At 37.0% G+C, this 24180-nt stretch overlaps 1 protein-coding gene across 2 annotated transcripts in view; it reads left to right on the top strand.

Moving 5' to 3' along the window:
• PDCD6IP (programmed cell death 6 interacting protein) overlaps positions 1-24180 on the top strand; it is an 80743-nt gene that overhangs the window by 44999 nt on the left and 11564 nt on the right. For both annotated transcript variants that reach the window (XM_033212970.1, XM_033212971.1), the window contains exons 10-15: positions 1499-1676; positions 9768-9879; positions 11566-11735; positions 18842-19090; positions 20220-20354; positions 21498-21592. In XM_033212970.1, the coding sequence (XP_033068861.1) occupies positions 1499-1676; positions 9768-9879; positions 11566-11735; positions 18842-19090; positions 20220-20354; positions 21498-21592 (939 nt within the window). The remainder of the gene's footprint in view (positions 1-1498; positions 1677-9767; positions 9880-11565; positions 11736-18841; positions 19091-20219; positions 20355-21497; positions 21593-24180) is intronic.

Here is a 24180-nt window from a genome sequence, read left to right on the forward strand (position 1 = left end):
AGTCCCCAAAACTTAGCTACTAGTAGCCTGCTGTTGACCGGAAGCCTTACCGATAACATAAACAGTCAATTAACACATATTTTGTATATGTCTTATATAGTATATTCTTACAATAAATAAGCTAGAGAAAAAATGCTATTAAGAAAATCATAAGGAAGAGAAAACATTTACTGTGATTAAATGGAAGTGGATCATCATAAAGGTCTTCGTCCTTGTTGATTTCATGTTGAGTAGGCTGAGGAAGAGGAGGAAGGAGGGTTGGTCTTGCTGTCTTAGAGGTGGCAGAGGTGAAAGAGGTGCAAGTCCACATATACATGGACTCACGTAGTTCAAATCTGTGTTGTGCAAGGGCCAACTATATTTCTCTCGTAGTTGGCTTGCCTTTTCATGTTTTTAGTTTTGATTAATGCATGGATTTTAGCATCATTTTTCTTTAACAAGAAAGGGATGTAGGTTTACTCTAGCATGTGATTAACAGGCAGTCCAAGATTTTACAGAGCTTATTTTCTGAGGAGTTCATTGTATTACATCATTTCATTTGCCTTTTTGTCTTTACATAGTAGGTAGGGATATGTTCCTCCCTTCCCCATCATGTAAATGAAATAACTGAGGAATTGTTATTGTGCCACAAAACTGAGAACAGATGAAGATTCTGTAATGAATACTTAGGTCATCTATTTTCTGTTGACATTTTGCCTAGATGATGCGAAATTATAACTATTGATTCTGTTGAAAGAGAGCAGAAAAGAAAAAAATAACTAATTTGTGTATTGTTTCTGACTTGTTAGAGATACCGTAACAATCAAAAGTATAAAAGACTTTTTTAGGATAGAATTTTTGACTTTTAATTACTTAGACGGAAAGAAGTTTGAACTGTAAGCCAATGATACCTAATATATTTTAATGCGGTCATAGTTTTTCTTATTTTTTGGCTTTTTTTTTTTTTTGAGATGGAGTCTCACTCTGTTGCCCAGGCTGGAGTGCAGTGGCGAGATCTCAGCTCACTGCAACCTTCGCCTCCCGGCTTCAGGTGATTCTCGTGCCTCAGCCTCCGAAGTAGCTGGGATTATGGGTGTCCACCACTATGCCTGACTAATTTTTGTATTTTTACTAGAGACGGGATTTCACCATGTTGGCCAGGCTGGTCTCGAATTCCTGACCTCAGGTGATCTGCCCGCCTTGGCATCCCAAAGTGCTGGGATTACAGGCGTGAGCCACTGCACCAGCCTATTTTTTGGCTTTTAATTCTGAATTGTGAACTTAATTTTTTTAAATGATTTTGGTTTAATTTCATCAATCACTGATTTTTTTTTTTGTTTGTTTTTCTGTTAACCTTTGCTTTGTTTTTCATTGACAGGGCTTATCCAGTTTTTCTGGGTGCTAACTCCATTGCTGTTGATTTGGTTATAGAAGATTAAATTAAATAAAGTAAATATTGATGAGGAGTTATTTTACATTGTTTTAGACTTCAACATAACATAGTATCTCATTTTTTCAGGGTGCTAGCTTCCCTTAATCTTCCAGCAGCAATTGAAGATGTGTCTGGAGACACTGTACCTCAGTCTATATTGACTAAATCCAGATCTGTGATTGAACAGGGAGGCATCCAGACTGTTGATCAGTTGATTAAAGAGCTGCCTGAATTACTGCAACGAAATAGAGAAATCCTAGATGAGGTATGTTTTATAAGATTTGCTTTTCAGGTATAAACACTATGATCCCTTGATGTCCAGCAGGGATTGGGCCTGGAGACTTCCTCATGCTAGTGTTCACAGTGTAGTTAGTATTCATCACTTTGATGAATTTACTGTGGCCCAGAGCCTTCTCTGTAGCATAAGAGAAATTCTGGTTGAGTGAGAATGGGTTTCATTCTTATCTTAAGGGTAAGTACACATTAAACTCAAATGACCACTGTGTAAAACTAGTATACCAAGAGAAATGAACTATTATACAAACTTTTCAGTCTTTGTAATTATTGACTTATTTTATACATAGGCAGATCAACTTTCTTGGTGATCATGGAAAGCTAACTGTTTGCCAGTGTTATTCTCTTTTTATAGTGCTTTCACCTCTTCCCCCTAATTCATAAAGTTTCTTTCCTTAGCAAAAATACATTTCACTGATTATATGGGCTTTTGCCAGTTTAGGAGTCATGTTATCTCTTTAGATGACTTATCAATGCTTTAATCTATGATGTTTTGATTTTTCAGTTAACTTTCAGAGGATATTGTGTTTATACCATTTCCAAGTACTTTGGGGTAGGGGCAGAGTACTTGAGAGAGTGTGAGTCTTGTGGATGAGAATATTTACCTCCCAGGGTTATTTAGATAATTAATTAAGCTAGAACAGAAAGATGCCTAGCCTTTGGACATATAGGATATGCTTTAATAAGTTACAGCTATTACTATTATATTCCTTTAATGATGATGGTATGTTGCAGTTACTCTAACTGTAATGATGATGAGACGTTGATTGTTATGCACCTTTCAATCCAAATCAGCTTTTGAAAAAGGTTAAGGTGGAAATTTACTGCGTTGTTGACTTGAGAAAGCTGCTATTTATGAGGGGTTCTGTATTAATTATACAGTTAACATTCACCAACCTTATTTGTGTAGACACAGTCAATAAGCAGAAAAACTAAAGAAAACATAATTGGTATTACATACTTCAGTACTAAAGCTTTTCTGTGTTGTACTTGATAGAAATGCAGAATCTCAGGCCCCATGTCAGACCGACTGTATCAGGATCTGAATTTTAACAAGATTCCCAAGTAATTTGTGTGTGCCTATTAAAATTTGACAAACACTGTTGTACCTTATAGTTCTTTAAAATTTGTTGATTTGTGAGTAAAGAAGCACGTGATCTGGTGTTTCACTGAAAGGACATTTTTCTAATGTCCTTTTTTAAATTATGTCTAATAATTTCTTTATTAGCCATAGGGAGAAGAAAGTGGAGAGTATTGTATAAGACTGTATGCAGTGGCAGCAGCAAGAAGTAATTGTCTGATAGGGAGGATACAAACACTAAGAAATGCAGGCATAGCACATCAAATGAAAAGCAGTCTTGGGACATTTAGCAAATAGAAGTAAGAGTAAATCATCATTTAATAGTTTGCAGTTTACACATAATTCATTGGTTAAGGACTCAGAATGTAGAGTTGTATTTGGATTTGATTCCCAGCTCTTAAACCTACCTGTGACTTGGGGTGAAGTACTTAATATCTTCATGTTTCAATTGATCATCCAAAAAAATAGGGTTAATAGTAGTTAGCCAATAAGATAGTTGTGAAGTGGAATTTGTGTGTACTACTTAGTAGTTATGTAAATATTGACTGTATTTCCTTTTAAGTTGCTATTAATTGGAATATGTATGTTTGGTTTTGTAAATTTTTTTTGATAGGAACATTGTCTAATGTGTCAATTGTGAGAAGCATCTTTAGAAATATTAATGTGAAAACATAAAAACAACTCACATTAGTGTTTATGCATAAGTCTGTTGTCTAACTTAATATGAGGTACCTTTATTTATCTTATTTGATGTTCCTAACAGCCTTGTGTGTGTTATTCTGTCACTTGTACTTGGAGAGTCTGATTTTTAAGTAAGTTGTAAATTTAAGTTGTAAAGCTGATACTCTTTTTGAGTGTTCATCTCTGGTAGCTTTTAGAAATTTTATTTTGGTCTTGATTTTTATAAATTTGAAGTGTTCACTAGTTTTTTTTTTAAATAATAATTTATCATACTTAGGATCTTTAAATCTTAGATCCCTATCCATGGATTCTGTTTGTTCATTCGTTTTCGTCCATTCTTTCCATAATCTCCTCATGAATTTCTTTTAGATTGATAGTATCAGTTCTATGTATAACTTAACATTATCTTTAACATTTCCTGTTTGTGTTCTTGTTCTTCTTTCAGGGAGACTATCTTAGGCCAGCCTTCCAGCTCATTAATAGGCTATTCAGCTGTGCTTTTTAACATTCTTAAGCCATTCTATTTAGTGGTTTTGTTGTTGTTAATTTTATTGATCTTTTTATTTCTAAGATTTCTAATTCCTTGTTTTAAAAACTTACCTATATTTATCTTACTGCATGTAGGTTTTTTTTTTGGTAAAATTCACATAACATAAAATTTTCCATTAATTTCCTTAAAGTGTATGTTTCAGTGGTTTTCAGTATATTTGCAGTGTTGTGTGAGTATCATCCCCCTAAAAGAAAGCCTGCACCAGGCCGGGCGCGGTGGCTCAAGCCTGTAATCCCAGCACTTTGGGAGGCCGAGACGGGCGGATCACGAGGTCAGGAGATCGAGACCATCCTGGCTAACACTGTGAAACCCCGTCTCTACTAAAAAATACAAAAAACTAGCCGGGCGAGGTGGCGGGCGCCTGTAGTCCCAGCTACTTGGGAGGCTGAGGCAGGAGAATGGCGTGAACCCGGGAGGCGGAGCTTGCAGTGAGCTGAGATCCGGCCACTGCACTCCAGCCTGGGCGACAGAGCGAGACTCCGTCTCAAAAAAAAAAAAAAAAAAAAAAAAAAAAAAAAAAAAAAAAAAAGAAAGCCTGCACCCATAAACAGTCTCTTCTCGTTCTCCCTTTCCCCTGCCCTTGCCAAACACTAATTTAGTTTTTGTCTCTGTGGATTTATTGAAATGTCTTCTGGACATTTCATGTAAGTGGAATCATGCAATATGCGGTCTTTTGAGTTTGGCTTTTTTAACTTAGCATAATGTTTTTAAGGTTCATCCACATTGTAGCATGTATCAGTCCTTCATTTCTTTTTGTGAGTAAATAATATGCCATTGTATTCTTTTTTTTTGAGACGGAGTCTCGCTCTGTCGCCCAGGCTGGAGTGCAGTGGCTGGATCTCAGCTCAGTGCAAGCTCCACCTCCCGGGTTTACACCATTCTCCTGCCTCAGCCTCCCGAGTAGCTGGGACCACAGGCGCCCGCCACCTCGCCCGGCTAGATTTTTTTTGTATTTTTTAGTAGAGACGGGGTTTCACCGTGTTAGCCAGGATGGTCTCGATCTCCTGACCTCGTGATCCGCCCGTCTCAGCCTCCCAAAGTGCTGGGATTACAGGCTTGAGCCACCGCGCCAGGCCTTCCATTGTATTCTTATACTGTATTTTGTTTATCCTTTCCTCAGTTGATGGATATTTGGGTTGTTTCCACTTTTTGACAATTCCACATGTAGTAGTCCCCACCTTATCTGCAGGGGATATGTCGCATGACCCCCAGTGGAGGCCTTAAACTTTGGATAGTAGTGAACCTTAGTATTTTTTGTTTTTTAAAATCTGATAATCAAGATGGCTTCTAAGTGACTAACTGGCAGATAGTATATACAGCGCAGATACACTTGATGAAGGGATGATTAATAACCCAGGCAGGAGGAGCAGGAGTAAGAGATTTCATTACACTGTTCAGAACTGTGTACAATTTAAAACTTGTGAACTGTTTACTTCTGAGGTTTTTCATTTAATATTTTCCAACCATGGTTGAACTCGGGTAGCTGAAACTGCAGAAAGCAAAACCATGGATAAGGGGGAGGCTACTGTAATGCTGCTGTATGTGTACAATTTTTGTTTCAATATTTGTTTTTAATTTTCTTGGGCGTATACCTGGAGCACAGTTGCTGAGTCGTTTGGTGGGTTTAACTTTTGAGGAACTGTCAAACTCTTTACCACAGTAGTTGGACCATTTTACATTTTTACCAGCAGTGTGTGAGGGTTCCAGTTTGTCCATATCCTTACCAACCCTTATAATTGTCCGTTAAAAAAAAGTACAGCCACCCTAATGTGTGTGAAGTGGTATCTCATTGTGGTTTTGGTTTGCATTTTCCTAATAATCAGCGATGCTGAGCATCTTTTCATGTGCTCGGTTGCCATTTATGTGCCTTCTTTGGAGAAATGTCTGAGTCTTTGGCCCTTTTAAAAATTGGGTTGTCTTTTTGTTGTTGAATTATAAAAGCTCTTTATATATTTTGGATACTAGACCTTATTATATATATGATTAACAAAGATTTTCCCCCATTCTGTGGGTTGTCTTTTCATTCTCTTGGTAGTATTTTTTTTGATGGAGGAAAGTTCTTTTGATACAATACAGTTTATCTGTCTCTTTGTTGCTTGTGCTTTTGGTGTTATATTTAGGATTCCATTGCCAAAAATTTAAGGTCATGAAGACTTAATTTGTTCTTTTATAGTTTTATAGTTTTTTTTTTTTGTTTTGTTTTGAGATAGAGTTTGGCTCTTATTGCCCAGGCTGGGTTGCAGTGGCGAGATCTCGGCTCACTGCAGCTGCCTCCTCCCAGGTTCAATCGATTCTCCTGCCTCAGGCTCCCAAGTAGCTGAGATTACAGGCATGTGCCAACACACCCAGCTAAATTTGTATTTTTTAGCAGATACAGGGTTTCACCATATTGGTCAGGCTGGTCTCGAATTCCTGACCTCAGATGATCCGCCTGCCTCGGCCTCGCAAAGTGCTGGGATTACAGGTGTGAGCCATTTCGTCCGGCTGAGTTTTATAGTTTTTTTGTTTGTTTGTTTGGAGTCCAGGCTGGAGTACAGTGGCGCGGTCTCGGCTCACTGCAAAATCCGCCTCCCGGGTTCACGCTATTTTCCTGCCTCAGCCTCCCAAGTAGCTGGGACTACAGGCACCCACGACCATGCCTGGCTGATTTTTTGTATTTTTAGTAGAGACGGAGTTTCACCATGTTAGCCAGGATGGTCTCGATTTCCTGACCTTGTGGTACGCCTGCTTCAGCCTCCCAAAGTGCTGGGATTACAGGCGTGAGCCACTGCACCTGGCCGAGTTTTACAGTTTTAACTCTTAGGTTTAGGAGTCTAATTCCTTTTGAATTAAATCTTGTATGTGATGTGAGGTAAGGGTCCAACTTCTTTTTTTGCGTTTAGTTATTCAGTTTTTTCCAGCACCATTTATTGAAGAGAATGGTCTTGGCACCTTCCTGGAAAATCGCTTGATTTACATGTCTATACTTAGGCCGTTACCACATTGATTTTACTAATGTAGCTGTGTAGTAAGTTTTGAAACAGGTGTAAGTCCTGCAACTTTCCTCTTTTTTTGCAAGATTGTTTTGTCTGTTTGCAGTCTGTTGCCATTCCATATGAATTTTAGGATCAGCTTGCTGATTTCTGCAAAAATAAACAGTTACAAGGTTGTTAAAGATTGTATTGAAACTTTAGATCAGTTTGGGGAGAATTGCCAGTCTTAACAATATCAAGTTTTCAAATTCATGAACCCAGGAAGTTTTTCCAGTTTTTTAGGTCTTTTTTCTCAACATTGTTTTGTAATTTTCAGTGTAAATATCTTGTCCCTCTGTGGTTAAACTTACTCCTAAGTATTTTATTGTTTTTTGATGTTATTGTAAATGGAATTGTTTTCTAATTTCCTTTTCGGATTGTTCATTGGTAGAGTATAGAAATGCAGCTGGTTTAATATTCTGCAACTTTGCTGAATTTATTATTTCTAATAGTTTTTTTTTGTGGATTATTTAGGATTTTCTATATATAAGGTCATATCATCTGCAAGTAGAGGTAGTGTTACAACTTCCTTTTCAATTTGCATGCCTTTTTGTTGTTGTCGTAGTCTAATTGCCCTGGCCAGTGCAGCGTTGGACTGGTGAGTTGGACTGTGACAGTGTTGGAATGGTGAGAGTGGACATTCTTGTCTTGTTCCTAATCTTAGGCGGAAAGCTTCCAGTGTTTCACTATTAAGTATGTTAGTTGTAGGATTTTCTTGGATGGCCTTTATGAGGTTGAGGACGTTTCCTTCTAGTTTGTTGACGTATTTTGGTTATGAGTGTTGGATTTTGTTAAATATTTTTTCTGCATCTCTTAAGATGATCATATGGTTTTTCCTTCATTCTACTGATGTGGAATATTCTATTAATTGATTTTCAGGTGTGAATCACTTTTGCATTCCTGGGACATCCTACTTGTCATGGTATATAATCCTTTTAATGTGCTGCTGGATTTGTATTGATAGTATTGTGTTGAAGATATTGTGTTTATATTCATAAGAGATACTGCTTTGTAGTTTTCTTGTAGTGTCTTTGCTCTTCAACTCGTATGCCCTTATGGTGTGTCATTTGTAAATAGCATGTAGCAAGATTTTTCTTTTTAATTTAATTTGTCTTAACCTGGAAGGTTAAACCCTTTAATTTATCCCTATTTTCTTAAAATATATTAAATATATTTTATATTGTTTATCTTATAATTCCAATATCTGTAGTTTTTGTGGGTTTGATTCTATGATTTGTAATTTTTGCTGATTCTTGATTATGGTGGCTTGTTTTCTCTGGTGTTTTTTTGTTACTGTTTTTTACTTTAAAACTTTAAAAAATAGTTTCAGATTTACAGAGACTTTGCAAATTTAGTGTAGAAGGTTCCTGTATATTTTTCACCTAGCTTCCCTGAAAGTTAAAATCTTATGCCATCATGGCACATTTGTTAAAACTAGGAAATTGACATTTGTACAGTATTATGACTCAGATTTTACCAGTTACTCCACCAATGTTCCTCCTTCTGTTCCAAGATCCAGTGCAGAATACTGTATTGCATTTAGTGTTCAGTGAGTTTTGATTGTGCATTTGTATTTCCTGTAATTTATTTGTGGGAATTAATTGAGATCTGGGTTTAAGGTGAGTTATAGAAAGGATTTGTGTTCGCTTCTACCATAAAAAGGCATTATATACCTGGCACCTCCTTAAACTGGAAGTTTTTTCCTTTCTTTTATAATCCTTTAATTATAGTAGTAATTTACCTTAGGACTTTGTGTCACACAGATAGTGTGGTTTCTAGTCCCAAGTTCAGGCTTTTGATCAGAAATCTCAGATAATACTTCTTCAGACAGGCATGTTTTCTTCTGTAGGGCAGCTTTCTGTTTGAAAGATTCATCCACTGAGAACCACCTATTTGGAAGTATACTGGTTTGAAGGTGGAGAGTGCTTTTGATCTGACCTCTCACCTTTTATTGTCCCTGCCTATGTTTCTTGTTGACTTTCCATGTTCTAAATTCACAATCCAAGCCAATGGTGAACTACACAGCTGGTGAACTATGGATGGTGGGCCAAATGCTGGCTTGTCGCCTGCTTTTGTAGTTAAGGATAATTTTTATCATTTTTAGAGCATTGTCAAAAAAGAAGAATTCTGTGTGACATAGACTGTCGCCCACAAAGCCTAAAATATTTACTCTGTGTTGTTTGACAGAAGTTTGCTATTCTTTGTCCTGAGCTATCAGGAATTGTCATATATTGCTGGTGCTAGCACTGTGTCTACTGGTAGATTAGTATTTTCTTGTGTTTCTGGCCCTCTACTATCCTGTCATCTTATCTATGCATTAAAAAGACATTTAAAAATATGTAAACATAATTTTCTGTTTGTTGTATTGGAATGGAAGTCTAAATCTTTTATTTTCATGTAATTGATCAGTTTTCCCCTTTGTTTTATTTATGGCTTCTATTTATTTTAATCTTAAAACTTTCTTTAAATTGGTATATGGATGTAAATAGTCTCTTATTTATTTTTCCTTTTTTTTTTTAACTGAGAAAGGTAATAGCTAATTCAGCCTTAAATTTATAAGACTTTTTGTTAAATGCATTATAACTTAGATGTCTGCAAGAAAGAAGTCTATTTGTATTCTAACCTAATATTCTCATCTCACCAAATTCTCACTTATATTGTGTATGAACATTTGTTTAATGCTTTAAATTGTTTATACCAGAAATGACATTTCAGGGTTCTTTTTGCTTCTGTTTAAAGTCATTAAGGTTGTTGGATGAAGAAGAAGCAACTGATAATGATTTAAGAGCAAAATTTAAGGAACGCTGGCAAAGGACACCATCCAATGAACTGTATAAGCCTTTAAGAGCAGGTAAAAATGTTTATAAATGACCTTCATTTAAATAAATTCCCAATTTGGACCCACATTTTTGCTTGACTAAATTAGGCTCAGTTGTAAATTCATTTTTACTGAAATTGTTTTTCCTCAGTTTTAGTATAAAGATTAAAAAAGTTTGCAAAAGTAATCTGCCCATTGTCAGAAGTACAGATTCTTTTTTTTTGAGGCGGAGTCTCGCTCTGTCGCCCAGGCTGGAGTGCAGTGGCCGGATCTCAGCTCACTGCAAGCTCCGCCTCCCGGGTTTACGCCATTCTCCTGCCTCAGCCTCCCAAGTAGCTGGGACTACAGGCGCCCGCCATCTCGCCCGGCTAGTTTTTGTATTTTTAGTAGAGACGGGGTTTCACAGTGTTAGCCAGGATGGTCTCGATCTCCTGACCTCGTGATCCACCCGTCTCGGCCTCCCAAAGTGCTGGGATTACAGGCTTGAGCCACCGCGCCCGGCCAGAAGTACAGATTCTTAAGAAGGGTATAAAGTGAAAATTAAAATGATCCTCCAACTTCCATTTTCTATTCCAAGCTCTGTGCATGTTTTCTTTTATTTATTTATTTTTTTGAGACAAGGTTTCACTCTGTCACTCAGGCTGGAGTGACATAGGTCACTCCAGGCTGCAGATCATAGGTCATTGCAGCCCCAACCTCCAGGATTCAAGCAGTGCTTCTACCTCAGCCTTCTGAGTAGCTGACACTATAGACATGTGCTACCACGCCTGGCTAATTTTTGTATTTTTTGCAGAGATGAGGTTTTACCATGTTGCCCTGGCTTGTCGTGAGCTCCTGGGCTGAAGTGATCCACCTGCCTCCACCTCCCAAACAGATGAGATTATAGGCTTGAATCACCATGTCTGGCCCCTGCGTATATTTTAAAAACATAAATGAGGGCATATTGCATTTATGGTTTTGTAATTTTTTTTCATTTAATAGTGAATCCTGGGTGGTTAAAAAAAAAAGAGCTTTAAGTTATTTTGAGGCCAAATTTGTGCTTCTTAAGACTTTGATTATTAAGATTTTGTGCTAGCTGAGATAAATGCTGTCTTCTTGGTGGCTGCAGATTAGTTTTACTTATCTTTGTAAAAAGTTTGTATATTTATTGAGATGTTTCTAAAAATAAATCTTTTTTTTTTTTTAAGTCACACTGCTCTTTTGAGAGAGGAGTACTTTTAAAATAAATGGACCAGGCCGGGCGCGGTGGCTCAAGTCTGTAATCCCAGCACTTTGGGAGGCCGAGATGGGCAGATCACGAGGTCAGGAGATCGAGACCATCCTGGCTAACATGGTGAAACCCCGTCTCTACTGAAAAAAAAAAAAAAAAAAAAAAAAAAAAATAAAATAAATGGACCAATTTTTGGAGAGAATGATTTCTTCCTACATTCATGAGTTGTAGGAAAAGATTAATATGAATTAGCTTTTATTTGGCAGATAGTAACTACCAAGTAAATTTTAAGGTATAGCTATGCATTAGATTTTATAAGTGATTTTGTCATCTTTCCAAAAACGAGAATGCAAAGACTATTAGGAGCTATTTTTATTGTTAAGTGAATAGAGGTCCTTATAGAAGGGGAAGATAAGTAAAGTTGGAGACTAGAACTCAACATATAACCAGCCCATAAACGTTGCTGTTAGAATCACTTCTATGCTCTCGAAACTTTTATTGTCTCCCAGAGGGAACCAACTTCAGAACAGTTTTAGATAAAGCTGTGCAAGCAGATGGACAAGTGAAAGAATGTTACCAGTCTCATCGTGACACCATCGTGCTTTTGTGTAAGCCAGAGCCTGAGCTGAATGCTGCCATCCCTTCTGCTAATCCAGCAAAGACCATGCAGGGCAGTGAGGTAAGAAGGGCATTTTGATGTGGGTTGTCATCTGCTTAAGAAAACCACATTCAAGCCATTTTATATAAAGAACTGCCAATTTTCTTATTGTCATCTTTAAAAAAATGCAGAAATAAATTGGGGTTGTTATATTTAAAGTAGTATATAGACTGTGTAATAGATAATTATACTAATATTAACTATCCTATAATAGTAACTTCCATTTATTGAATGCCCTTTTTTGAACTAAATTTTAGATACTTCACAGGTCAACATTATTTAATTCAGGTTTTATAAAAGAGAGAAACTTGGAAGTATAGAAGTTTCCTGAAATGAAAGGACTGGCTATGGCCAGATACACAAATTCTTTATTTCTTACAGTATTCTATACTCCCTTCCACCTTGTTTCACTGGGACTACCTTTGAAATGAATATCGACAAGGTGTACATGTTAATAAATGGATAGCACCATCATGGTATTTCTTCTGATGACAAGAAAGAGAAAGTCGAATAGTAGGGCATCTGATTTGGAAAGTCCTAAAAGAAGAGAAAGTGCAAGTATAATTTAATGGCCTACCACTGGAGGTAGGGTAAGTTAGTAGAATAAGATAGAGGTCCCAAATATCTGCACAGGAAAACAAGCCAAAGTGCAAGAAATACTGCTGAAAACAGTGAATTTCCTGGCATAGTAAGTTCTGAAAAGTATTAGTTTCATTCCTTATTTGTCTTTCCATAGAAGCATTTTATATATTTCATATATTTATTCCAAGACCTACTGGATATCTGCTCTGTGTAAGGCACTATGGTGGGTACATTGGAAAATTAACATGAATTATACACAGGCTTTACCCTCAATTTATGATCCATTGTGGAATATTAGTCATGTACAAGGATGACTGTAATATAGGGAAGAAGTTTAAAAATGTCACAGGGAAAGTATAGGAAGTATGTTATGGGGATTTAGATGAAGTACTTAAATTTCAGTAATTTGGAGCAGTTCTCATCAGAGGCTTCTTAAGAGATTAGCGCATTACGAGAACAGAGTGGATAGGCAGAAAAAGTAAACGTGTAGAATCGGAGAAGGGCTGAGTAGTGGCTGTGTCTAGAGAGTTATCAGAGGTACAGAGGATCTGCAAACACAGCTTTTACTCCTGATTTCTCATGACAGAAGGTTTATAGACATGTTGAGAATGGCTGGAATCTGTTTATTTATTTATTCGTCAAGTGTTTGAAGGCCTACTATTCCAGAACAGTGCTGAGCACCTTGGTCCCTAACATAAAGAGACAAAAAACTCCTCAGGGTTACCTTTATGTAGGGTAAATGCACAGGTACTGGGCCCCTCTCAAAGGGAAGAGAAAGCTACATAGTTGAATGTGCATTGAACCTGAATCTAACAGGGGAACCCAGTGGAACAAGGAATATGAGTTAGTTGCTTTGAGGACGTAGGGGAGAAAAGGGAGGTGGTCAGAAGATTAACTTGTGAAGAACAAAGAACCCGAAGAAGAAACTGCAGACCCTTGAAACAGCAATAAATTCTGGTACCTTTTTTATTTTAGAAAAAGATCTCTGTTTAGTACTCTCTTTGTATTCTTTTTGGTGTCTTGTACATGACTCAGAATTATGTGGCTTTCATCCCTTGATTCTTCAGCTTTCAGTAGAAAAGCAAAAATGGTTTGTGCTAAGCAAAATCTGCATTAGTATGCACTGATTTGTTGATATTTTATTCAGTTGTATCAGTTTTATTAATCCTTAGTTGTGTTACACAGGAGAAAGGAACTTTTATAGTCAATATGAAGTAATTTTATGGAAGCTAGATTTTCTTGACAGGGAACCACAAAAATTTCAGTACTGTCTGTACATTCATTTGTCATATGCCTTTATCAAATAAGGCAAGCATCAGGTTTATCAAAGCTATTTCAGATGGTTGTCGTAATAGTTGATGACACATTTTAGCCAGAATTTTTATGATAAAAACTGAGTTTTTTGATTGCTGATTAGAGTGATGCAGTGTACACGTTTTATTAAAAAGTCCAAGTTTGATGGTAGGGCTGTTTTTTTCTTTTATTGTGAAGAAGCCTACTGTCTAGTTACTTATTTTCAGTCTCTTCAGGCATCTGGTTTTACATATTGAGATACTCTGAAAAATTTTGCAGACTAGTGGTAATCTGTATTTAAAAATTTTTATATTAAATACCTAGGATCACTGCTTGTGATTGGTTGCCTGTGATCTACTGTGGCCTGAAGTCTAGTCTGTGGTTGGCTGGCCAAGCCTTGGCCCTAACGTATATGGGGCTGAGTCTAGCCAGAGGAAGGAACATCTGTTTTTTTGTACAAGGATGATGTTCAGTTACACTCAAAGTGTTACATCTGCTGGGAGTAATGGGGGGCGGGCAGGGGTACCTTTAAAAAAAACCCTTTACCTCCTTAGAGGTACAGCATAAAGAGAACTGTTTAAAACTGTGTGCCCTCCCAGAAGAGTGCCTTTTTTGGATTCACAGACTAGTGGAGGATCTGCAAACACAGCTTTTACTCCTGATTTCTCATGACAGAAAGTTTATAGACATACTGAGAATGGCTGGAATCTGTTTGTTTATTTACTCACCGAGTGTTTTTTGAAGGCCTACTATTCCAGAACTGTGCTGAGCACCTTGGTCCCTAACATAAAAAAACTCTTCTAGGTTACCTTTAGTGTAGGGTAAATGTATCAAGTTTCTGCTTTCATTGCTATAGAGATAGTTGCTTATTTGCCTTTTCTGAAAATAAAATGACAAGGTTATAAAAGTAAAATAGAAGATTTCATTGAGGGCCTTTTTTTCTTTCTTGCTTTCTTTATTGCTTTCTTTCTTGCTTTTCTTTCTTTCTTTCTTTTCTTCCTTTTCTTCCTTTCTTTTCTTTCTTTTTTTTTTTTTGCGATGAAGTCTTACTCTGTCACCCAGGCTGGAGTGCAGTGGCCCAATCTTGGCTTGCTGCAACCTCTGCCTCCTGGGTTCAAGCAATTCTCCTGCCTAACCTCCCGAGCAGCTCTTTTTCTTTTTCTTTTCTTTTCTGAGTTGGAGTCTTACTCTGTCACCTAGGCGGAGTGCAGTGGTGCAATCTTGGCTCACTGCAACCTCTGCCTCCTGGGTTCAAGCAGTTCTCCTGCCTAGCCTCCCGAATAGCTGGGACTACAGGTGTGCACCACCATGCCCAGCTAATTTTTGTATTTTTAGTAGAGACGGGGTTTCACCATGTTGGCCAGGATGGTCTCGATCTCTTGACTTCATGATCCACCCGCCTTGGCCTCCCAAAGTGCTGGCATTACAGGCGTGAGCCACCGCGCCCAGCCCATTAAGGGCATTTCTTGTGTCTCATATTGTACTTGGTACTGTTAAATGCTACAGAGGGTTTTAAATCTAAAACTGGGGTCAGGAACCTGTGGCTTGTGGGCCAAATCCAGCCTGCCTCTTCTCTTTGTATGGCCTGTGAGCTAAGAATGAGTTTTACGTTTTTTAAATGTAAAACTCTACTTTCTACTTCATTTTTTAAATGGCTGAAAAAAAATCAAAAGACTGTTTTAATATATGGGCTTTATATAAAATTCAGATTTCAGTGTTTGTTAATACATTTTTGTTGAAACATAGCTGCGCTCGTTCATTTACACATTGTCTTTCACTCTACAAAGCAGAGTTAAAGAGCTGCAACAGAGACTGTGGCCTACTGAGGCAAAAATATTTTCTGTTTGGTCCTTTACCAAAAAAGTTTGTAAGTTCCTGATTAAAAGACAAAGTATTGACAACCTAGGTGATGCCGTTCCTGCCGTTCTGTTTGACCTCATCTGCTGTTCTGCCTTTTGTTTACTTTGCTTGAGCCAGAGTGGCCTTTTTTTCTTTCCTTTGATCCTGCCAAGCTTTTGCCTGCCACAGGACTTTTACATTTGCGTTTCCTTCTGTGCAGGGCTTTCTTCCCATTTCCGTGGCTATTACCTCTTTTTCATTAGTCTCAGATGTCACCTCTTCTCCATCTTTGTCATTGTCTACCCACATTATTCTATTTTTGTGTATTTGTTTAATCCTCCCCTTTGCATATTTATTTAATCCTCTCTGGTGCCCAAATGAAGGTAAAGATTGTTTTTGTTAGTAGTTGTGTCCATAGCATCTAGAACGGTACCCAAAACAAAAAGTATTTGTTTGAATGATCATCACTGGCAGCCTAACTTAATAAAGGGATACATTTAATTGCAGTTGAAAGATGGCTGGAGCTGTATGTAACAAATAAATACCCTAGGATTCTAATTATTTATATACTTTGATAACATTAAACCTCAAATTTGAATTTATAAGAAAATGTAGGCAGTGATTTTCTTATTATCTTAGTCATTTGTGGAAGCAGTTTAATTCATTTTCTACTTCATTTACTCTGTTAAAATGAGGCCAGTGTCATATAATCTGAATTATGTTAAACTGGTATACTGCATATGAAGTTTTTTAAAAAGATGTTCATAATACAAGGGATCTCTATCTTTGTGTGGTAGTCCACAAGTTTGTTCATAAATTAGTTGTTTGAAATGGCATTTTTTTCCCATAAAGTTAGAATTATTGCATTTTTGAATATCACAGGATTTGTTAACTGTTTGGCCCTCTGTATCAGTCTGGTTAGAAAGCTTCTGTATCCATCTTGTTAGATACCATGGAAGTTGCGGTTAACTTTTCTTCCTAATCTAGGTAATGTGATTGAATACTTACCCTTTGTTGGAAGTTATGTTGAGCACTTTATATAGATTATCTCAGTCTTCACAACAGTCCTGACATAGGTACTATTATGCCCATTTTGCAGTTGAGAAAATTGGATTTTCTAAGTAGTAACCTGTCCTTGATTGCACAGTAACTAAGTCCATTATAGTCTCGAAGGGAGTATGGTCAGAGTTGAAGTGTTTTTTTTTTTTTTTTCCTATGGAATTATGTTTTTTCTATGTAAGTATGTTTCACTTTGATAGACCATTAGTTCATTTGTTTCCTTATTCAAGTTTTGACTTAATCTTGTTTTTTGAGTGAGTAAATGTTCATGATTCAAAAGGTACGTGCAGAAAGCTTCATTCCTTTTCGTTCTACTTCTTTCCTGTATATTTCCTGTAAGTAACCATATTTGTTAGTTTCTGGTTTGTCCTTACTGATTTTCTTTTTGCAAGAACAACAACAAACAAAACTGCCCCAAAATTGTGCATACATATGTATACATATATACATATTATATATGTGTATATTTATTTTCTGATTATCCTTCTCTCTTACTCAAATTGCAGTATACTAGATATGCTTTTGTACCCTTTTTTTTTTCATTTAATAATCTATCCTGGAAGTCACTTGGAAGAAAATTTTTATTCACGTCATCTAATATCAACTTCTACTAGGTCTTTAAACAGACTTTGTCATATCCACCCAGGTATGATTCTTTCTCTTCCTCCTTCCTTTTAGAGTTTCTGTGGTTTGATGTTTTCTAGGAATCATGTTTCTCTTTCCACAGCCTTCTCCCCTGTACTCTCTTCTTTCTCTCACTCCCTTTCTCCTTCCCTTCCCCATTCCTTCCTCTCTTCTCCCCCTCCCCCTTCTCTTCCTTTCCCTTCCCCTTCTCTTCCTTTCACTTCCTTCCATTTTAAAATTAGGATATTTAGGAGATATGGGTATAAATGAGGCCAAAAAGGAAATTCACCTACATTTAGAAGAAACCTCAAGTCTCTGGTCTTCACAAAGGGATGTTACATTGGACATTCCTATCAAGGAGCTAACTAAGACTGTGGAAGGAAGAGTAGAATAGGAATTTTTAGAAACAGGCAGTTGGTAGGGGGATCCATGGGAATTGGAATTGCTGCTGGTAATGAGAAAGACGGGTGGAGACAGGGCTCATGATGCCCTCTTCTTCCTTTGTCTTTCCTCCAGTTTTCTTTCTATGAGCATCATTGGGGCAAGCAGAATAGGGAGACTGGGTGGTGGTCCTAGCAAAGTATGAAGAGATGAGTGAAAGGGGCAACTTGAAAGGGCTCATTAGAAGGCGCTTGAACACTATTAATATGAAGGGGTGTTTATAAATCATGTGGGTATAGGTCAGAGAGTGTCTTGACTGAATACAAGAGATAAATCTGTTTTGTTTTTGTGTTTTGTTTTGAGACAAGGTTTCGTCACCCAGGCTGGAGTGCAGTGGCATGATCATGGCTCACTGCAGCCTTGATCCCCTGGGCTGAAGCAATCCTCCTGTCTCAGCCTCTGAAGTAGCTGTGACTGCAGGTGCACACCATTGTGCCCAGCTAATTTTTTTTTTTTTTTAAATGTAGAAATGGGGTCTCACTTTGTTGCCTAGGCTGGTCTAGAGCTCCTAGGCTCAGGTGATCCTCCTGAAGTGCTGGGACTGCAGGCTCGAACCTCTACATCTGGCCTAAAACTCTTAATGATATTTGAAGAGAGGCACAAGAACCCTCTTTCCTTCTTCCTCTCCCAGTGTATAAAATAGATGTGGTATGTAGGTTTATATCTGTATCTTTTTCTATTTCTTTCTCCATCTACCATGCTTGCTTCATAACTGTCTATATTTCTATGTTCACCTCTATTTCTCTATGTCTCTCTCAGTCTCTCTAGGCAAAATAGGATATCTACTTACCTACAAAATCATACCTTCGCCTGCTTCACAGCTATGGTCGGGAGGGAGTATGGTGTAGAGTGGCTAAGAGATTGGTTTTGGAATTAGTCAGACTTAGGTCTCAAATTTCATCTCTACCCCTTAGTAGCTGTATAACTGTGTCACTTAATTTTTCTGAGACTCATTATCCCTATCTTTGGAATAGGGGTCATAAATATATATACCCCATGGGGTATTGTAAGGAATACATAAAATTATATTTCTGAAGTGTTTAGCATGGTGCCTAACACATAAGAGTTCAGTAAATTGTAGCTGTTGCTATTGTTATTAATGCTGCTTTTGTTTTAATCTGAGTCAACTGAAGAAGGTACAATGTCTGTCTATATAAACCTGACGTTCAATTTATATTTGGCTCTCTGAGAAACCATGTCTCTCTTAGCCTGAATGAACCTTTATATATTATTTCCTTTTTGAATTTTTTTTTTTTCAGTTAAACTAAGGTGTCTTTTTTATTGTTTAGGTTGTAAATGTCTTAAAATCCTTATTGTCAAATCTTGATGAAGTAAAGAAGGAAAGAGAGGGTCTGGAGAATGACTTGAAATCTGTGAATTTTGACATGACAAGCAAGTTTTTGACAGCTCTGGCTCAAGATGGTGTGATAAATGAAGAAGCTCTTTCTGTTACTGAACTAGATCGAGTCTATGGAGGTCTTACAACTAAAGTCCAGGAATCTCTAAAGAAACAGGAGGGACTTCTTAAAAATATTCAGGTGAAATTCATATATTTAATAAGATCTATGTTTTAAAAATTACAGAAAAGATATGTCTGGACTAAACCTATATTCAATTAGGAAAATGACATTGGAGAATATCTGTAGTTAAGAGTAGAACTTAATACATGTATATTTTGTAAAATTAAACTTGGCACATGAGTTTTGTTTATATCTATGAAACAAAGTCATTTCTTTTTTTTTCTTTTTTTTGAGACGGAGTCTCGCTTTGTCACCTAGGCTGGAGTGCAGTGGCATGATCTTGGCTCACTGCAAGCTCTGCCTCCCGGGTTCCCGCCATTCTCCTGCCTCAGCCTCTGGCGCCCGCCACCATGCCTGGTTAATTTTTTGTATTTTTAGTAGAGACCGGGTTTCACCGTGTTAGCCAGGAGGGTCTGGATCTCCTGACCTCATGATCCTTCCGCCTCAGCCTCCCAAAGTGCTGGGATTACAGGCGTGAGCCACCACTCCCTGCAGAAACAAAGTCATTTATATGACTAAAATGTTGCATATTACTTAGGAGTGCTTGATACTTCAGATATTTTTCATGGTTCCAAGTTTTTAATAGCTTTGGTTTTTTTTCCATATAGGAGGAAAATCGAAATTAGTTGGAATTATTGATACCTTTAATTATAAGGCTAACATACATACAGACTTCAGTCATTTTTTTAAAAGATAATGCAAACTAAATATGTTGAGAATTTTGAAGTTAGTGTTCGTGTTTACAGATAGGTAGTTTGGACTAACAGAGACTTGAAATTCTGCTCTTTTAATAGTTAATGTGCAGAATTAAACATATATTTCTACTCCTAAATATTGTATCTATATATGATATAAAATATTCCAAAAGGTAAAATAATTTTCATGTTATATTTTTTGCAAGTGTTATATACTAATAGAAATCCATGGTCATTGGTTGTTTTGACTCCTATTGGATTTTTGAAATTTTTACTTAAGAAAGATTTAAAGCATAATGAGACTTCAAAAGAGTATACTAGGTAATTCTAGTAATTTTGGATATGTATTTAATTACATATGATTTTCATAATTGGAAAAGATCAATAAAAATGTTATGAGTTATATTACTTTTATAAATAAATGTATATACATAAATCTTTCTTTTAACAAGGTCTCACATCAGGAATTTTCGAAAATGAAACAATCTAATAATGAAGCTAACTTAAGAGAAGAAGTTTTGAAGAATTTAGCTACTGCATATGACAACTTTGTTGAACTTGTAGCTAATTTGAAGGAGGGCACAAAGGTATGAAGTACATGCAAAAGGAATCATAGCTGGCAAGTACAGATGTGAACGTATAGTTTGGAAGTTAAATGGTATTTCCAGTTGAACCAAATTACTCTTTGCTTGGAATTTTAGCTTTAACACTATTGCCTCTGCGAAGTTTGTTATAGGAGGGAGAAAGCTTAATGAAGGTGGCAGCATTTCATGGGACTGCATATTTCAACTGGCAGAAAAGGGGTATAAATATTGGAGGTAGCAGGAATTAGCAGAGATGTCAGTGACACCTTTTTAAGGGATAGGAAGTTGACTAATTTGATGAATTTTGAGAGGACAGGAGTATTGACTCATTTGGGGACTGATTTGTGATGGAAAAGGTGGGGGGCATGACTTTTATATTCTGTGTGGTGGTTTGCTGAGGACAGGCTTGTGGCCTGCCCAAGTGTCAAGAGGGCTTGCTAAATATGTAAGTACTTTCTTGTTGTCCTTTAAAAAGTTTAGGGAATTTGCTTATATTTCTTTTTACCAATTACTTTGTTTTTGAGGGAGCAGTGACTTTCAAGTTTTTTCAGATGCATAATTCCTTTTGGTACTTAACTTCATAATACTCACTGAATAAAGTTGCCTTGATACAAATACAGTAGGTCAAATGTAAAACCCTCTGAAGAAAGGGTGAAAATACTGCAAAGCCTTCCAAACAGGATAGTAAAATGCCGTTTTAATTTGGTTTAAAATGCTTTGTTTAAATAGGTAAGCTGAGAAAACCCTCCAGAGAGCCTTTAGAACTTCTTTTAAGGGTTTCTGAAGTGTGCTTGCATTTCTGTAGTGAATATGAAAACCTAATCTTTCCACTTAAATAGGTTTAATGTTATTAAGTAATTGACTTTTCTCTAGGAAATAGGAAGATTTTCATGATCATGAAACTTTTAAGTTGTTACATTTTTGATGATAATGTTCTGTAAAAATGATTTTATTTTTATTTTCTTTAGGAATCTTGGATCACATTTAATATTAAGTTGTTGGGCCTAGTAAATTGTATGAATGTATCTCATGCAGATTTCAGTTCTTCGGCTTTAACTATCATTGACAAATTAGCTTTAGATCGCATTACTCTCTGGATTAAAAAATTGTTCTTGTTCATTACTTGTATTTGTTCTTTGCTTATAGTTTTACAATGAGTTGACTGAAATCCTGGTCAGGTTCCAGAACAAATGCAGTGATATAGTTTTTGCGCGGAAGACAGAAAGAGATGAACTCTTAAAGTAAGTCTGTTTTGTGTATCAAATTGTACTTAAAGAATTTTCTTTTAAAAAATCATGTAGAGACTTTTGGTGTGAATTTGGTAATATGAGATAGCAATTTCCCTCCTTTTCTCCTGGAAGAAGGAACTAGATCGAGTATTTTACAAAGCAACAAGCAAACAGCTGCACAATCTGGGAATGAAAGGACAAAAAGAAGCAGAAACTCTAGATACAGGAAGTACAGTGAGGTCACAGAAATGATAAAACAGTTCAGGTGGCAGATCTCAGGAAGTGCCAGTAAATACAAGCAATTTATTTTGAAGTAGCAAATAGGTTCCTTACATAAAACTACAGCTATAGAACATGGAGGAGACAGCGTGAATAGCTCAGAGAATACCAGCAAAATCACTTTCAGAAGGAGGCTGCCGAGAAAGCAGTTAACATACAACTCATTTTCTGCTGAGTAATCAATACAGAGTAGCACAGTGCTGATAAAAGGTAAAAAACATTAACAAAATTTAATAAAACTTCATAGATGAAGAACATTTACCAAAATAATATTGCCACAGAATAGATGAAAATTATGAGCAAACATCTGACCATGAACTAAACAAAAACAACAACAACAACAACAAATGTAAGAAGGCAGTCATTCTAAGGCCAAGGTCCCCAGTCCTGGGGCCATGGACTGGTACTAGTTCGTGACCTGTTAGGAACTGGGCTGCACAGCAGGAGGTGGGTGGCAGGCAGGCAGGTGGCTGGGCGAGTATTACTGCCTGAGCCCCACCTCCTGTCAGATCAGCCATAGCATTCGATTCTCATAGGAGCGCAAACACTACTGCGAACTGCCCATGTAAGGGATCTAGGTTGTGCGCTCCTTATGAGACTCTGACGAATGCCTGATGATCTGAGGTGGGACAATTTCATCCTGAAATCATCTCCCGCTCTCCTGTGGAAAAATTGTCTTCCACGAAACTGGTCCCTGGTGCCAAAAAGGTTGGGGACTGTGAGCACTCTAAGGAACACTTTGAGCAGAAATTCCAGAACTGCAGGAATATGGTAAGAAAACAGGAAGTGATAAGATGTGAGGTGTCAGAATTCAGGAAAGAAGTAGAAGGGAAGAATAAAACCATCATGAAATGGGAAGGAGCACAAAAGGCGAATAAATGCTGAAGAACACACAGGAACGCAGAGTAGAAATTAGGGAATTAAAATGAAATCAGTCAAGAAAGAATTACAAGGGATTAGAGAGAAAATGGGCACAGAAGACCTAATATATGCAAAATTGAATTTCTCTCAAAGAAGAAAAACCAGACAGAACAGTTATTTAACGTTCTCTAAACAGAACACTTATTTAATGATACTCAAGAACATTTTCTTGAAGTAAGTGAAGGTTGTTGAAAGAGTGTATCGTATGGTAGGGGAAAATGATCAAGAACTGTCAGCTTCAAGGCATGTAAATTATTGGCCTTAAAAGATAATGGCAGAATCCTTTAGCAGTCAGGAAAACAATCAAGTCAATTTATAAAAAGGCAAAAAAAATTAGGCCGAAAGCTCTGTATGCTAGAAGAGAGTGGAGTGATTGTTTTAATCTCAAGGATAGTAAATATGAGTTAAAGATTTTATATCATATAGTAAATACAAGCTAAAGATTTTATATCCAAACTGTACTTTGGGTACATAAAAGACCATCATAAATAAAGAAACATATGCATTGAACATACTTTTGATTAAAAATATCAGCAGCTTTTCATTTGGAATTAGACAAGTTGATCCTAAAGTTTATATTCATTAGTAATAAATATAAAGAGCTGAAAGAGTCTTACACTGATGACCCTTTCAGGCAACTAGATCTTTATTCATCTCTCTGTTCAAATTCATGAACAGAGAACATGTTCGTGTTCATTCACCTCTCTGCTCATGTTTATGAGAGAAGTTACCATTTTCTTCTAAGAAAGAGCAGGTCAGTTGCTTTTAGAATATTTCTACTAAACCTCTAAAAAGCAAATAAATAGAATGTTTTAAAAATGTTCTAAATATTTTTTTTTAAGACGGAGTTTTGCTCTGTCACCCAGGCTGGAGTGCAATCATGCAATCTTGTCTCACTGCAACCTCCGCCTCCTGGATTCAAGCAATTCTCCTGCCTCAGCTTCCTGAGTAGCTGGCATTACAGGTGTGCACCACCACGCCTGGCTAATTTTTGTATTTTTAGTAGAGACAGGGTTTCACCATGTTGGCCAGGCTGGTCTCGAACTCCTGACCTCAGGTGATCGGGATTACAGATGTGAGCCACCCCCACAGCCTAAAAAAAGATGCGTATTCTCCATATGAGTCTTAATGATAAAAAATCTAACAAAAATTAGTACAAAACAGTCTACAGACCAGTTTCAATTATGAATATGGATGCCAAAGTCCTAAACAAAGTATTTGCCAGTAATAGTCACCAGAACGTTAAAAAAGATTTATTGAGCAAGTGGAGGGGGGCGTTTGTTCCAGTATTCAGTATTCGGTGTTTTTATATCAAAGGAAGGATCACTGGTTTGTCTTGATAGATGAGGCAGAAGCATTTGAGAAAATGAGTGTTCTGATACTCAGTAAAATAAGAATAG

The sequence above is a fragment of the Trachypithecus francoisi genome, unplaced genomic scaffold, assembly GCF_009764315.1.
Source record: "Trachypithecus francoisi isolate TF-2019V2 unplaced genomic scaffold, Tfra_2.0 Lachesis_group0, whole genome shotgun sequence".
NCBI lineage: Eukaryota > Metazoa > Chordata > Mammalia > Primates > Cercopithecidae > Trachypithecus > Trachypithecus francoisi.